Source organism: Schistocerca piceifrons, chromosome 2 (genome assembly GCF_021461385.2).
Source record: "Schistocerca piceifrons isolate TAMUIC-IGC-003096 chromosome 2, iqSchPice1.1, whole genome shotgun sequence".
NCBI lineage: Eukaryota > Metazoa > Arthropoda > Insecta > Orthoptera > Acrididae > Schistocerca > Schistocerca piceifrons.
This window is the reverse complement of record NC_060139.1, coordinates 991,393,244-991,410,118: the sequence shown is the minus strand read 5'-3', so window position 1 is coordinate 991,410,118 and position 16,875 is coordinate 991,393,244. Positions and strand designations below refer to the sequence as shown.

Below are 16,875 nucleotides of genomic sequence, written 5' to 3'. Positions count from 1 at the left end.
GACAAACCTAATCATGCCATCTAGAGGAATCCTTCCTAAAAACCCAGAATCCTAAACCCTTCACCTGGTTCAGATTCACTGATGACATGTTTGCTATCTGGATTGAAGGTGAGGACGCCTATCCACATTCCTCCAGAACCTCACCAACTTCTCCCCATTCGCTTCACCTAGTCCTAATCAACCCAACAAGCCATCTTCCTAGATCTTGACCTCCACCTCAAAGATGGCTACATCAGTACCTCCACCCATAACAAACCAACTAACCACCAAGAATACATCCACTTCGACAGTCCCCACCTGTTCCATGCAAGAAGTCCCTTCCACATATCCTAGCCACCCGTGGTCACTGCATCTGCACTGATGAGCAGTCCTTCTCAAAATATACCATAGACCTCACTGAAGCAATCACTGGCCATAATTATACTCCCACCCTTGTACAAGAACAAATCTCCTGTGCCTTATCTTTCCAGGCTTCCTAAACCTCCCAAAGTCCCACCATCTGGCCACAGAGGAGCACTCCCCTCGTAACTCAGTACCACCCATGACTGGAGCAACTGAATTATATTCTCTGCCAGGGTTTCTATTACCTCTCATTGTGCCCTGAAATGAGAAATGTCCTGTCCACTATCCTTCCCAACCCTCCCACAGTAGTATTCCGCCATTCTCCAAATCTGCTCAGTATACTTGTCCGTCCTTTCACAACCCCTGCTCCCAACCCCTTGACTCATGGCTCACACCGCTGTAATAGACCTAGATGCAAGACCTGTCCCACACATTCTCCCACCACCACTTACTCCAGTCCTGTCACTAACATCACCTATCCCATCAAAGGAAGAGCTACCTGTGAAACTAGTCATGTGATCTACAAGCTAAACTGCAGCCAGTGTGGTGCATTATATGTAGGCATGACTACCAACAACCTGTCTTCTGCATGAATGGCCACAAACAAACTGTGGCCAAGAAATAAGTGGACCACCCTTTTGCTGAACACACTGCCAAAATGATAGCCTTCATTTTCAATTACTGCTTCACAGTCTGTGCCATAATGATCCTTCCCACCAACACCATCTTTTCTAATTGCGCAGGTGGGAACTTCCCCTGCAATACATCCTACATTCCCATAACCCTCCTGGCCTAAACCTTCGTTGTTAGTCACTTTCCTCACCCATACAGCCCCTTCCCTGTTCCCATTCAGGCACTACACAGCCGTCATTCCACCACCACACCCAATCTTTTTATTTATCTCCTCTTCTGTTACTTCCCACATCTTCCCTGCCCTCCATCTAACTTATAGGACTTAGCTGTCCACCACCCCTACCATACTATCTCTCCCCTCCCCCACCCCAGCCTCCTCCTCACCCCCACCCAGTAGCCACTCCCATCATGCACTGGTGCTGCTGTTCGCAGTGTGGTTTCTGTTGCCTGAAACTGCAGTCGTGTGTGTGAGTTGTGTTTGCAGAGTGTGTGTGTGTGTGTGTGTGTGTGTGTGTGTGTGTGTGTGTGTGTGTGTGTGTGTATTGTCGATGAAGGCCAATGGCTGAAAGCTGTAATTGTGAAAGTATTTTTGTCGTGCGTATCTGTGACTCAGCATCTCTGCTATATGGTGATTAGCAACTTACATCTTATAATATGCTGATTATATTTCTGTTGATAAACATCCATCCAAAATAACACATGACAAGTGTCTCCCTTATCAAGAAATCCTCAATTCAGTTACAAATTTTATTTGATACCAAATATAATTGTATAAGGTCATTATAAGTGACTGAAGTGATTCCATAAATTTGCTGTACCTACAATGACATAGAGGGCATTGTCACAAAACACAATACTCATGAAGAAAACCTCAAAAAGTTTTGTATTGTTGCAGTGGCACTTCAGATTTCTGCCACAAAAGCACAGATGTGAGCAGTTAGGGAAGATGGCTGAAAGTGCCATGAAAACAGATGATATGCCTGATAGGGATTCACATCAGTCTGCCATAACAGTGCAAGAACACTTCAGAATGAAGTTCAACAAGTATCCACCAATTGCCAACTCCATTTGGCAATGATATGTGCAGTTTACAGCTTCAAGGCGTCTCAGCTAAGGGAAATCAACAGGTCAAGTGAAGAAATGGTTGACTGTGTGTGGGAAAGTTTCACATAGCATGTGGGCAAGTTTTGCATATAGCCACAGAAGTCAACAAACACAGCAAGCGGACAGCTGAACTTACCACAGCCAACTGTTAGGAACATCTCAAATAAACAATTGAAGCTGAAGTCTTACCACTTGCAATTTCTACAAGCCTCCCAATGACGAAGTTAGGCACTCTGAATTTATGGCACAGTTGCAAAAGCTTATTAAGAGGGTGGGTATTGTGAGAAACTCATCTTCAATGATGGAGCAACATTTTTTGTGAATAGCACAGTGAACAGGCAAAATGTGCCAATCTGGGTTTTTTGTGGGGTGTACGGGTGTGGGTGGGTGAGGAGGAGGGGAGGAGGGGGGGGGAGGTTATGTGAACGATTCAGTGCATACATCTACTCTATCAACAAACCTACCACAACTGCAAGCTCACATCGAAAGTACCTCTGAACATACTGGTAGGGGTATGCTACACTAAATATGGGATGAACTCAATTATTGATTTTGTATCTACAGATTCAGTAGGGGGCACAATATGGTGAACTTGCAATATGTCAACAAAAAAAAACTTTTTGTGTTTTTCTATGTGTGCAAAGCTTCAATCATTTATAATAACCTTGTACTCTTTGTAATGTTTGTGTCTTACTGAGTAAAATGCTTTTCAGAAATCAAGACTACGCATTCATCTATTTGAGTTGATCCATGGCATTCAGGATGTCATGTGCAAGTTGGGTTTTGCATGAGTGATGTTCCTGGAATCCATTCTGAATGGCATGGGGAAGGTCATTGTTTTCCATACACCTCATTATTTTTGAGCTCAGAATATTATCTAGAAATCTACAACAGATGACTGTCAATGAGAGAGGACAGTAGCTTTGTGGATCACATCTGAGATCATTCTTACAAGCAGGTATCACCTGTGCTTTCTTCCAATCACTGGAAACAGTTTTTGTTCCAGGTATCTACAGTACATTCAGATTAAAATGGGAGCTAACTCTTGTGTGTCCCAGTTGGTAACAGATGCTGTAAATATGAAACTATCTCTAGAGACAGACAACAATAACACAAGAGGGCACTGGTGAGGCAGGAGTACAGTTAGCAGTCTGTGGGCTAATGAATGGTTGCTGTGTGACTCTGCTGCAGACTGCCTTACAGACTAACATGTGAGTGCTGCCCCAGGACTTTGCTTCAGACTGCTGCCAGACTGTGTATGTGAATTTCCTGTGATGAGAGTGCAACAAATACTTCTTGAAATACAAACATCTATGCCAAAAATTCAGTACATAATCTCACAGATAATCCATCAAGTTCTGAAGCCTTGTTTAATTTTAGTGATTTAGCTATTTCTCAATGCCATTGACATTAATATCTGTGTAACAAATCTCTGGAATGGTGTGAGTAGTAACCTGGGGCATTATTCCTGAATCTTCCTTTAAACATTTGAAAAAGAATTCATCATGTCTGTTTTCCCTCTGATACCTCCAATTTCATTTCCAATGCCACTCATTAGCGCATGGACACTACATTTTGTGCCCAATATTCTATGGGTGTAGCTATTGAAAGCTTCATGCATTGCCCTCTTGACAGTCCAATGTGTTTCATTTAGCATTTCTCTATTTATAGCTCTATGCTCTGTTTTACACTTATTATGCAGTAATCACTGTTTCTTTAGAGGTTTCTTTACAGCTACTGTGTACCTGAGTGGATCCTCCCATTGTGAATTGTTCTAGCAGATACATATATACCCTGTGTATGGCCAACAATTTCTTTTAAACTTGATCCACAATCCTTCTATATGTCCTCATCCAAAATTTCCTATGTAGCAGAGACGCTGAATTGCAGATAGGCACAACGAAAAGACTGTCATAATATTGTTATATTCCATCTTGGATTTTCCATTGTTTGATTATTTTTATTTCCTCTTTGCAACACAACATTACTGCCTCTTTACCTAGTTCAGTGAACATGTAAATCTTCCTATCTCTTTTGGTTGCCACGTGAATTTCTATAATCACAGTTGCTACACTGTCTCATGGTCACTGATACTAGTTTCAAAAGGGACATACTCAAAGACATCAGGTATATTTTTTGGCCTTATCTCTCATACATTTCCATCATGAGTGGGCCTCCAAACAATATGTTCTAGGTAGTTTTCAGACAAATCATTCGGTAATGTTTTGCAGGAACACACATATCACATAAAAACTGTAGTTTTCCCAATCTAGCGTTAGATGACTTAAGTCTCTTCCAGTGACAACAGTATGGCTGAGAAACTGGCACTGTACTTAAAAGATTTTCACACAAATGATCAACTCAGGTAAAATGTTTCGTGGTTATGTAGTGAAAGGTAAAGCTGAATAAAAGGGGGCTAATATAAAGCCTTGTCACAGCCAGTTTTGCAGTTTTCTCAATTTACTGATCAAATTCATCTTGAATACCTAGATTTGTTTATTAGAAAGCATACAGTTATGATAACTTCAGGAGCTTGAATATAATTCTGCCTTTGTAATCAGTGTCAAAAGCTGCTGTGATACTCAACATTATAGACACAGTATTCAGTTTCTCATGATACCATAAATTATTCATATTGTTAGCGAGAAGACCTCGTCTTCTGAGCTGTGTCCTGCTCTGAGAACTGCTTGTGAAATGGTCAGAAAGGTAAGAGCAACTGAGCTTATTCAAGTGTAAAAGAATTTCTCTGTCTCTATCTCTCTTTTATTTCTCTGATTTCTTTTTAGTGTTTAAGTGCATTATCCATTTCACTTATTAATTCTCTTCCTCTATCTATCTATAATTCTCAATCTGTTCTTATATCATCTCTAGACTGAAGCTGATACATTGCTTATCTATTATCAGTGATTGTCTAATCTGTCTGAGCCCCCCCCCCCCCCCCCCCCCCCGTCTATCTTTGTTTCCTCTTGTCACCAAAAAGCTGTGTCCCTTCCATTCTGGGGTCTAAGTGACATGCCCCTCCTCTCTAACTTTCAACCTAGCATTATTTCCTTGCTATGGATGGAACTGATAATCGCAAAAGTAAGGAATGGTTCCCCCCCCCCCCCCCCCCAATTTAAATGTGTCTATTGGAAATCCTAAAATTTTGACTGCTCAAAATACTGGCTGACGTTCTGCCTCTTTGTAATTTTGTAGTAAATTCATTAAGAACTATGACAAATGCTGGAGATTTGCATAGTTATAGTTTAGAAAGGCTGTCATATTTGCTTCTGCAATGAAAGATGAGATTTATACACATATAATGCCCCATAAGCCAGTTAAATTTTAATTTTTCTTGTGTATTCTTTGTCGTTTACTCCTAATATTGGCACTATCTGTTTCACTATTATCTTCTCAAGTGAGGTGAAGTTTTTTGTAACAAATATTTAATGTCCAACTTTCAGACTGCTGCAATGTTACTTTTGCCACAGTCCATAATACTAATATAATCAATTCCCACATCTGACCAATAATTTTTCAGAAATACATTATTCCACTATTCTCATTTTAGCATGGAATTATATTCCAGCATGACATTATACGCAAAATAAGGGAACAGAAACCACTCACCTATAGTAGGCTGATATATGTCACTCAGAAACATGTAACAGGGAACAGTGTTCACACTACCTATTGAGCTCTTGCTCTTTTTCTAGTAAAGTACACACATTCACACATACAATCACACAGATACTCAAACAAGCTCCTCTGCAGTAGTGTTGGACTGATTATTGATTATTGAGAGCAGCTGCCTGGGTGGTGGGTAAGTGGAATGACAGGCCACATGAGGCGAGGATGGGTTAGCAGGATAGTGTGATCGAGGTCTTTTGACAAGTGACTCAGGAGCTGCACGACAAGATGAAAGGTGTTCAGAGAGTATACAGTATGTAAGAGAAAGAGAGAGGGAGAGGTTGATTGGTGGGGGAGGGGGCAGAGGGAGGTGGAAATGAAGAGGAAGAAAGGGAAGTGAGAGAAAATGGGCGAGGGGTGGAAGTGTGGGAGGGAGCGGATGAACTGGAGTAGAGAGGGGGGGAGGGGGTGGGGAGAATGCCTACATGCAGAGAGGGGAGGAGAGGAAGAGTGGTGGGAAAAGGCAGAATGCTCACAACAACATAACTTGAATAGCTGATTTACTGCACAAGCCATTTGGATGCTTTCTTCCTGTGCAAGTTTCTCTGAACTATGCAGGTGGAAATTGCCTCTGCAGCATATTCTGCACCCCTTACAATCCCTCTGGCCTAAACCTTCACTAACATGTTTCCTGCTACCTCACCTTACCTTTCATCTTTTATCCACACCACTCCTCCATTCATTCCTTGCCCCCTCCCCTCCCAACCAACACATGCACATCCCCCCCTCTCTCTCTCTTCCTCCTCCCTTTCCCACCCATCTGCCTTTCTCTCTCTCTTCATTTCCACCTTTCTCTTCTTTCCTCTCCTCTCTTTTCCCCTGTCCTCCCCCTCCCCCCCCCCCTCTCGCTCTCTCTCTTAATATATTCTCCCCTCTGAACTTCTTTTGTCTTGTTGTGCAGCCACTGAGTCATCTGTCAAAAGACCTGCCTCACACTGAACTGCTACTCCTCCTTGCCTCATTCATTCTCCCCTACCCCCCTCCCTTCCAAACACCATCTGTTGAGGCAAGTGCTCTCAATAACCAGTCTCACCAGGACTGCAAGAGTTAACATTTAGGAGTCTGTGTGAATGTATGTATGAATTTGTGTGCTTTCACTAGAGAAAGAGCAAGGACTCCAAAGGTACTACGAATAATGTTTATGAGCACCTTGCATCAGTCTGATGTATGTGAGTGGTTGCTTTTCCCTCATTTTACATATTTTTCCATACAGGAGCTTCCTTTATTGTTATAGAGCAGCGCATTATTATTTTCATGTACTTTTTTAATTTTTTTAAAGATGACGTAACTATGTGATTGGATATCTGGTAGTCGTCAGAAATGTCAGCATTGGTTGTTACGTCATCTGTCATTTTTATTGCACTGTAGATCTAGATAGATGATATTACGACCGATGCAGACCTTCTTTCTGTCCTGGATTGGGCATCACGGTCAGTGGGCACAATCATTCCAATCAAACTAATCATGATACCTGGTAGTCCTTGCAAGTGTTATGTATTACAGATATTTGAATTTAACAGCTGTTAGAAGGAAAAAGGTTGAGATGAATTGGATCAGTAAAATTTCTCATGAGAAATATACATAACTTGTTAAGTGCACACACATGTGGTTCTTATCTTACGAGGTGCATTCAAGTTGTAAGGCCTCCGATTTTTTTTCTAATTAACTACTCATCCGAAATCGATGAAACTGGCATTACTTCTCGATGTAATCGCCCTGCAGACGTACACATTTTTCCCAACGCTGACGCTATGATTCCATGGCAGCGGCGAAGGTTTCTTTAGGAGTCTGTTTTGACCACTGGAAAATCGCTGAGGCAATAGCAGCACAGCTGGTGAATGTGCGGCCACGGAGAGTGTCTTTCATTGTTGGAAAAAGCCAAAAGTCACTAGGAGCCAGGTCAGGTGAGTAGGGAGCATGAGGAATCACTTCAAAGTTGTTATCACGAAGAAACTGTTGCGTAACATTAGCAATCAATAATCAACGAAAGGATAATGTTCTACGAGTCGGGGCGTGCAATGTCAGAAGCTTGAACGTGGTAGGGAAACTAGAAAATCAGAAAAGGGAAATGCAAAGGCTCAATCTAGATATAGTAGGAGTCAGTGAAGTGAAGTGGAAGGAAGACAAGGATTTCTGGTCAGACGAGTATCGGGTAATATCAACAGCAGCAGAAAATGGTATAACAGGTGTAGGATTCGTTATGAACAGGAAGGTAGGGCAGAGGGTGTGTTACTGTGAACAGTTCAGTGACTGGGTTGTTCTAATCAGAATAGACAGCAGACCAACACCGACAACGATAGTTCAGGTATACATGCCGACGTCGCAAGCTGAAGATGAACAGATAGAGAAAGTGTATGAGGATATTGAAAGGGTAATGCAGTATGTAAAGGGGGACGAAAATCTAATAGTCATGGGCGACTGGAATGCAGTTGTAGGGGAAGGAGTAGAAGAAAAGGTTACAGGAGCATATGGGCTTGGGGCAAGGAATGAAAGAGGAGAAAGACTAATTCAGCTCTGTAACAAGTTTCAGCTAGTAATAGCGAATACCCTGTTCAAGAATCACAAGAGGAGGAGGTATACTTGGAAAAGGCTGGGAGATACGGGAAGATTTCAATTAGATTACATCATGGTCAGACAGACATTCTGAAATCAGATACTGGATTGTAAGGCATACCCAGGAGCAGATATAGACTCAGATCACAATATAGTAGTGATGAAGAGTAGGCTGAAGTTCAAGACATTAGTCAGGAAGAATCAATACGCAAAGAAGTGGGATACGGAAGTACTAAGGAATGATGAGATACGTTTGAAGTTCTCTAACGCTATAGATACAGCAATAAGGAATAGCACAGTAGGCAGTACAGTTGAAGAGGAATGGACATCTCTAAAAAGAGCCATCATAGAATTTGGGAAGGAAAACATAGGTACAAAGAAGGTAGCTGCGAAGAAACCATGGGTAACAGAAGAAATACTTCAGTTGATTGATGAAAGGAGGAAGTACAAACATGTTCTGGGAAAATCAGGAATACAGAAATACAAGTCGCTGAGGAATGAAATAAATAGGAAGTGCAGGGAAGCTAAGACGAAATGGCTGCAGGAAAAATGTGAAGACATCGAAAAAGATATGATTGTCGGAAGGACAGACTCAGCATACAGGAAAGTCAAATCAACCTTTGGTGACATTAAAAGCAACGGTGGTAACATTAAGAGTGCAATGGGAATTTCACTGTTAAATACAGAGTAGAGAGCAGATAGGTGGAAAGAATACATTGAAAGCCTCTATGAGGGTGAAGATTTGTCTGATGTGATAGAAGAAGAAACAGAAGTCAATTTAGAAGAGATAGGGGATCCAGTATTAGAATCGGAATTTAAAAGAGCTTTGGAGGACTTACGGTCAAATAAGGCAGAAGGGATAGAAAACATACCATCAGAATTTCTAAAATCATTGGGGGAAGTGGCAACAAAACGACTATTCACGTTGGTGTGTAGAATATATGAGTCTGGCGATATACCATCTGACTTTTGGAAAAGCATCATCCACACAATTCCGAAGATGGCAAGGGCTGACAAGTGCAAGAATTATCGCACAATCAGCTTAACAGCTCATGCATCGAAGCTGCTTACAAGAATAATATACAGAAGAATGGAAAAGAAAATTGAGAATGCGCTAGGTGACGATCAGTTTGGCTTTAGGAAAAGTAAAGGGACGAGAGAGGCTAATAATGGAAGCAAGGCTAAAGAAAAATCAAGACACTTTCATAGGATTTGTCGACTTGGAAAATGCGTTTGACAATATAAAATGGTGCAAGCTGTTCGAGATTCTCAAAAAAAGTAGGGGTAAGCTATAGGGAAAGACGGGTCATATACAATATGTACGACAACCAAGAGGGATAAATAAGAGTGGACGATCAAGAACGAAGTGCTCATATTAAGAAGGGTGTAAGACAAGGCTGTAGCCTTTTGCCCCTACTCTTCAATCTGTACATCGAGGAAGCAATGATGGAAATAAAAGAAAGGTTCAGGAGTGGAATTAAAATACAAGGTGAAAGGATATCAATGATACGATTCGCTGATGACATTGCTATCCTGAGTGAAAGTGAAGAAGAATTAAATGGTCTGCTGAACGGAATGAACAGTCTAATGAGTACACAGTATGGTTTGAGAGTAAATCAGAGAAAGACGAAGGTAATGAGAAGTAGTAGAAATGAGAACAGTGAGAAACTTAACATCAGAATTGATGGTCACGAAGTCAATGAAGTTAAGGAATTCTGCTACCTAGGCAGTAAAATAAACAATGACGGACGGAGCAAGGAGGACATCGAAAGCAGACTCGCTATGGCAAAAAAGGCATTTCTGGCCAAGAGCAGTCTACTAATATCAAATACCAGCCTTAATTTGAGGAAGAAATTTCTGAGGATGCACATCTGGAGTACAGCATTGTATGGTAGTGAAACATGGACTGTGGGAAAACCGGAACAGAAGAGAATCGAAGCATTTGAGATGTGGTGCTATAGACGAATGTTGAAAATTAGGTGGACTGATAAGGTACGGAATGAGGAGGTTCTACGCAGAATCGGAGAGGAAAGGAATATGTGGAAAACACTGATAAGGAGAAGGGCCAGGATGATAGGACATCTGCTAAGACATGAGGGAATGACGTCCATGGTACTAGAGGGAGCTGTAGAGGGCAAAAACTGTAGAGGAAGACAGAGATTGGAATACGTCAAGCAAATAATTTATGACGTAGGTTGCAAGTGCTACTCTGAGATGAAGAGGTTAGCACAGGAAAGGAATTCGTGGCGGGCCGCATCAAACCAGTCAGTAGACTGATGACCAAAAAAAAAAAAACGTTAGCTCGATGTGCGGGTGTGTTGTCTTGGTGAAACAGCACACGCGCAGCCCTTCCCGGACATTTTTGTTGCAGTGCAGGAAGTAATTTGTTCTTCAAAACATTTTCGTAGGGTGCACCTGTTACCATAGTGCCCTTTGGAACGCAATGGGTAAGGATTACGCCCTCGCTGTCCCAGAACATGGACACCATCATTTTTTCAGCACTGGCGGTTACCCGAAAATTTTTTGGTGGCAGTGAATCTGTGTGCTTCCATTGAGTTGACTGGTGCTTTGTTTCTGGATTGAAAAATGGCATCCACGTCTCATCCATTGTCACAACCGCTGAAAAGAAAGTCCCATTCATGCTGTCATTGCGCGTCAACATGCCACATGGGCAGCCATGTGGTCATCCGTCAGCATTCGTGGCACCCACCTGGATGACACTTTTCGTATTTTCAGGTTGTCATGCAGGATTGTGTGCACAGGACCCACAGAAATGCCAACTCTGGAGGTGATCTGTTCAACAGTCATTCGGCGATCCCCCAAAACAATTCTCTCCACTTTCTCGATCATGTCGTCGGACTGGCTTGTGCAAGCCCGAGGTTGTTTCGGTTTGTTGTCACATGATGTTCTGCCTTCATTAAACTGTCGCACCCACGAATGCACTTTCGACACATCCATAACCACATGTCTCCTTCAACTGTCAATGAATTTCAATTGGTTTCACACCACGCAAATTCAGAAAACGAATGATTGCACGATGTTCAAGTAAGGAAAACGTCACCATTTTAAGTATTTAAAACAGTTCTCATTCTCGCCGCTAGCGGTAAAATTCCATCTGCCATACGGTGCTGCCATCTCTGGGACGTATTGACAATGAACGCAGCCTCATTTTAAAACAATGCGCATGTTTCTATCTCTTTCCAGTCCGGAGAAAAAAAATCGGAGGCCTTAGAACTTGAATGCACCTCACAGTTTTTCAGATTATTTTAATAGGCTTGTAGTCAGTTACTACCTTCACTACAAAGAGTAAAATTTTAAAATAATGGGTATTAAGTGTTACTAAAGAAAAGGGTGAAACGCGAGAGATAAGCACAAGACGGCTGCTTCTTTCTTCAGAGGGAAAAAAGATATTAATATGACTGTTACATTCATTACACACCTTTCTGTGAAAGCCAGTACATAAATTACAATGCACACACACCACACATTTGTCAAATGCAGGACATGTGAGAACACCAGCAAAACTTAAATTCTTTGGGAATGCTTCATGTTAGTTTCAATTATTTTAAACAGCTGCTGTCCCGTATCACATACTGGAATCTATTACTTTAAAATTCTTCATGATGATAATACATTTGACAATATATTCCATATTGTTGTACCATTAGTATCAGTCAACACTCTCATACAGAGTTGATTTATGTCCACTATTTGTAAGATATCACTGTGAAAAAGCAAGCTGTGTTTCACAAAAGTGGTGTTTCCTGTACCTGTGTTCATTCCTTGTGAGCAATTTCTTCCCTCTCTTGTTTTTGAGGTATTTTTGCATGTTTGAGTTTAAAATATGCACATGGAACACACAACAGACACATACTCGTGATATAGATGCATAACAGTCTGTTTTCCACCTTCTTTTGAATGGAAGGAACCCACTCTTTTTCCTGGCCGTGTGGGACCATTCACTGTGTGAGACATTCTTTATGATCATGGTCTTGCAAGGGGGGCACTTCCATAGTATATTCAGTGTAATTCTATTACTGCCAAACACTTGTAGCACATTAACGATAAATTCTAAACAGAATTACTTAATGCCTGTCACCTTGCTTGGTTTGAGTAGTTTCAACTCGTTTTCAGTACACATGCACTTATTTCAAAATAACTCATGTTTGAGCATGATCGGTGATTAAGCACTGGCACAGCTGCACTCAGATTCTATTTATGTTTATTATTTCTCTTTTTACACCAGACTGATCTGTAAGAGAAATGACAGAAGATTTAAATCTGTTAATTGTCTTTACCATGCACCAGTAAGTACTTCATAAAATGTTTTAGGTGATTGTGGGAATTGCCATAGACCATTCTTTTGTGTATATGGGTTGTTTTGAATTGTTGTTAATCAATTTCCTTAAGTTCACTTTTGAAGTGAAATGTTCACCAAATGGTATGATCAAACCAAGTTGTGTCTTTCTATCATATTATGTGATACATGTTTATCTGGAATGTAAATATTGATGTGTCTAGTAGTAAATCTTCTCAGTTTGTTACTTAGATAGGATACTGGCTTGTCTGTCCTGCTGAAACAAAACTAATTTATTAATCTTCTTGATAAACATTTACTTTTGGTGATCACTGTCACTAAAACAATACCTTGATAACTAGTCTCCATCTTGTTTATGGGACTGTCATCAGTATTAGGTCAGCTTGTAGCCAGGAGATCTTAAATGCTTACTAACTGATCGACACAGTTATCTGATAGTATATTCTAAATTATTCTACATCATCATTTCAATTTACCACTGATAATGTATGCCATTCTTCCACAGTCTCAGACGTGTCCTTAATTTTGTGTTAGATCTTGTCCTTGGTATTTTATGGTGGAGTGCTAAAAAATATCTGTTGTAAATTGCTTGTCTGCTGCTATGTACTGGCCAAACAATTTGAAACTTAGCACATAAGCAAACAACACTCTAATATGTTATGACAAATACTTATGTAGTAAGGTAAAGAGTATCATTTCTATTTTCTTTATATGACACTTGTAGATGAAGATGTAGACAGATGCAGGAACAACACTCAACTGAAAATAGTGTGAATTTTCAATGGTGAAATGTCTTGCAGCACAAAACTACATATTATTACGTGAACAAACAAGTATCTTCCTCTGAGCTATTCTAACTTAAGACAGTACTTGGATGTTTCTTGGCAATTACACTTTGAACCACATGTGTTTTAGTCTGAAATAGTGCTAAAGTCTGTTAACTGTTATAAAATAGCAACCAATTTCTGAACATTATAATACATTTATTTTTCTTACTTTTAGGTACTCTCTGCCTTCCCAGTCTGCATAAAGTTCTTCTTCCAGTCTTGGAAGCGTACTGACAGCAGTAATCATTGTATCATATACATTCTGAAGAGCTTCACTAAATGCATTAAATGATGGTTCAAACATTATAACTTTATTTCTCTGCAGAACTTTTATCACAAAACCAGGATTTGTGTGCTGTAAAAACACAGAAAATAGAAAGAATATTTTATCAAAGAATTAACAAAGAGAAAAGAGGATCAAAATTATTACAACCTAAGAGTATACTGACGAGAAAAATTATCACAATGCCAAGAAGAAGTTGTGAGACATAAAAAAAAGTTTGTTTGTGTTTTTACATCTGAAATGTAATGTCTATTCAAATTTCATGCCAGTGGCATAAGAGTGGCACTAGTAGCACCATTGTGAGGATGAAAATCATGTTTCCTGGTTCGGTCATGAGCGTTAATTACCTGTGAAATTGGACGTGATGCATTGATGTCATTCAAGAATGCCTTTACGGTGACAAAGAAGCCATTGTCAATACATCACTGAATTTGATCAAGGTGATGTAATAGGGCTATGAGAAGCTGGATGTTGTTTCTGCCCACTGCACATGATTGCTGGCACCACTGGGCATGAGATCATATGGTCACAAGAAGACTGGACTCTAGCAGGTCACGTTGCAGCACTAACAGGAAAGACCGTCATTTTAGATGTATGGCTCTGGTGCAGAACACTGCATTTGTAGCAACAATTTGAGCTGCAGTTGGTACCACAGTGACACAAAAAACTGTTACAAGTCGCTTACTTCAAGAACAGCTCTGAGCCAGATGCCCTCTAGTGCACATTCCACTGACCCCCAACCACTGTCATTTGTGACTTCAGTGGTGTCAAGCGAGAGCTCACTGGAGGGCAGGGTGGACGTTTGATGTGCTTTCTGATAAAAGCTGCTTCTGTCCCAGCACCAGTGGTGGCTCTGCATTCATTAGAAGGTGGCCAGTTGAGGGCCTGCAACCAACCTGCCTGCGAGCTGCACACATTGAACGTACACCTGGAGTTATAGCCTGGGGTGTAATTTCATACAAAAGCAGGAGCACTCTCATAGGTATCCCATACATCCTGACTGCAAAACCATATGTCAGCCTAATGATTTCAGCTGTTATGCTGCCATCAATGAACAGCATTCCAGGGGGTGTTTTCCTGCTGGATAATGCTCGCACACATACTACTGTTGTAATGCAACATGCTCCACAGTGTATCGGCATGTTGCCTTAGCCTGCTCGAACACCTTATCTGCCTCGAGTTGAGGACATCTGGGACATCATCAGATGACAACTCCAGCATCATCCACAAACAGCGTTAACTGTCCCTCTACTGGCCAGTCAAGTGCAACAGGCATGGAACTCCATCCCACAAACTGACATTTACCACCTGTACAATACAATGCATGTACATTTGCATTCAACATTCTGATACTTGCACCAGTTAGTATTCTACCAGCATTTCAAATTTTCAATGGATTATTTAGTGTTTACATTAACATGTGACTTTTTAATATTAATCACATAAATATATTACCTAGACAAATGTACTCAAAATGTTCATTACTTTATAGTAATTACGTTTTGGTGTTTCGGTTTGCTTTCTGTCAGTCTATTTTGCTTATTGGATATTTCAGTGATGGGTTTGGTAATTAGATTAATGATAACACATTTTTGGTAAACAAAAGCGTATGGCATCAGCATAAATATTATATACATCTAGAACTCTAGGCTAATAGTAGGCGGGCTGCAGAGACAAAAGTGAATATGCCATGTAAAGAAATTGGCTAAAACAGTCACCGATATCCAGTTGCCGGTTGCCTAACTAACAGCTTGCACAGCCAGAAAAAATTTATTTCCAATATCTCATATAATTAGTAACTAAATTTAAAAATTTAAAATGTAGTCATTGAGAGGTACAATCTTACATTAAAGATTTAACACAATAATTCAAATATTAAGATCGGCAATAACTCAAATTATCCAGACAATATTCACCAAATTTTTGAGAATGAGAGCACTTAGCCACTACCAACACACTTTACATGTAATTTTAAACATTTTTGGAACTATTTCTTACTGACACCACTCCCTCTCCCTCCCAAACCTCAAAATTATAAGGAAAAATGTTTATTGCTTACACATTTTCACTGCACATGCAGCAAAATTTCAGCAATCAAGTGTGACATCTTACTTCATTATTTCTTTACTACTAACACTATTTACTGTTTCCCAAAAAGGTCTCATATGAACATAAAAAGCAGTTCTCACTTTTTTTTGACAGTTTTGGTTTTGGCTTCTTCATTAGTCTATGGGCAAATAATCTGAACCTAATGAAACCAACATAATAATGGTTTCGAATATTCAGCCATAAAGGTTCCATATGCTTCACACCACATCAAATATTTAACTCATCAAATCATTTGTACAGTAATCAGACATTGAAGCTATTTTACACATGAGAATTTGATTCTTAAAAGAATCGGAGGTGGAAGGTTAGGCCACAGTCCACAAGCTGGTTGGCCCTTGTTTCATGCAACAAGCATGGCTCCTTCACTGGTGGCCATATTGGTACTTTTCTCATCCAGTATGAACCCCAGGGAAATCCAATTACAAGAGAATTGGTGCAAGCTTCAGCAAAGTTTACTTTGTTACATGTCAACCATAAGCACAATTTGATTAAATAATAATGCAGTCCTTGCATTATGCGTTGTGATAGTTGTCCACAGGTGTCAGCAATGGAGACATGAGAATAAATACTGGGTTCATCCTATAATAAGTGACAGGTCAACAATGGGAAAGTTTTTGCTCCTACACAGCATATGGATGCCAAATCCACACAAGTTATTCAAATACTACATAGACGATGTCTGTTAACTCATTTGAAATGCATTTGAGAATGGTCAGAGATGGAATTTCTAAAAGGAATACACACATGAGGAAACCTATCAGCACAGAAGAAAACCTTGATGTAACTTTAAGAGGTCCTGGACATGAATAGGTAAACATTTTCACTCCTGGTCTTTGAGACTACAATACTCTCACAATTCCATGTCTACACTGCATAAATTTAGGTAAAGCACTATTAAAAATTATATTTATTTATGTATGATATTATAACAACAATCAGTTTTTGACATGAATTTGAATGCACATTTAGTTTCCGGTACAATTACCTATGACATAATGCTTATAATATAGCTCAAACTGTGGTAGTCTGCTCTCAAC

The 16,875-nt window shown here is 40.2% G+C and overlaps 1 protein-coding gene across 1 annotated transcript in view; it reads right to left on the bottom strand.

The window, feature by feature from the left end:
* LOC124776746 (dynein axonemal heavy chain 7-like) overlaps positions 1 to 16,875 on the bottom strand; it is an 881,127-nt gene that overhangs the window by 843,463 nt on the left and 20,789 nt on the right. The window contains 2 exon segments of the mRNA XM_047251871.1: positions 12,949 to 12,961; positions 13,626 to 13,801. Coding sequence (XP_047107827.1) covers positions 12,949 to 12,961; positions 13,626 to 13,801 — 189 coding nt within the window.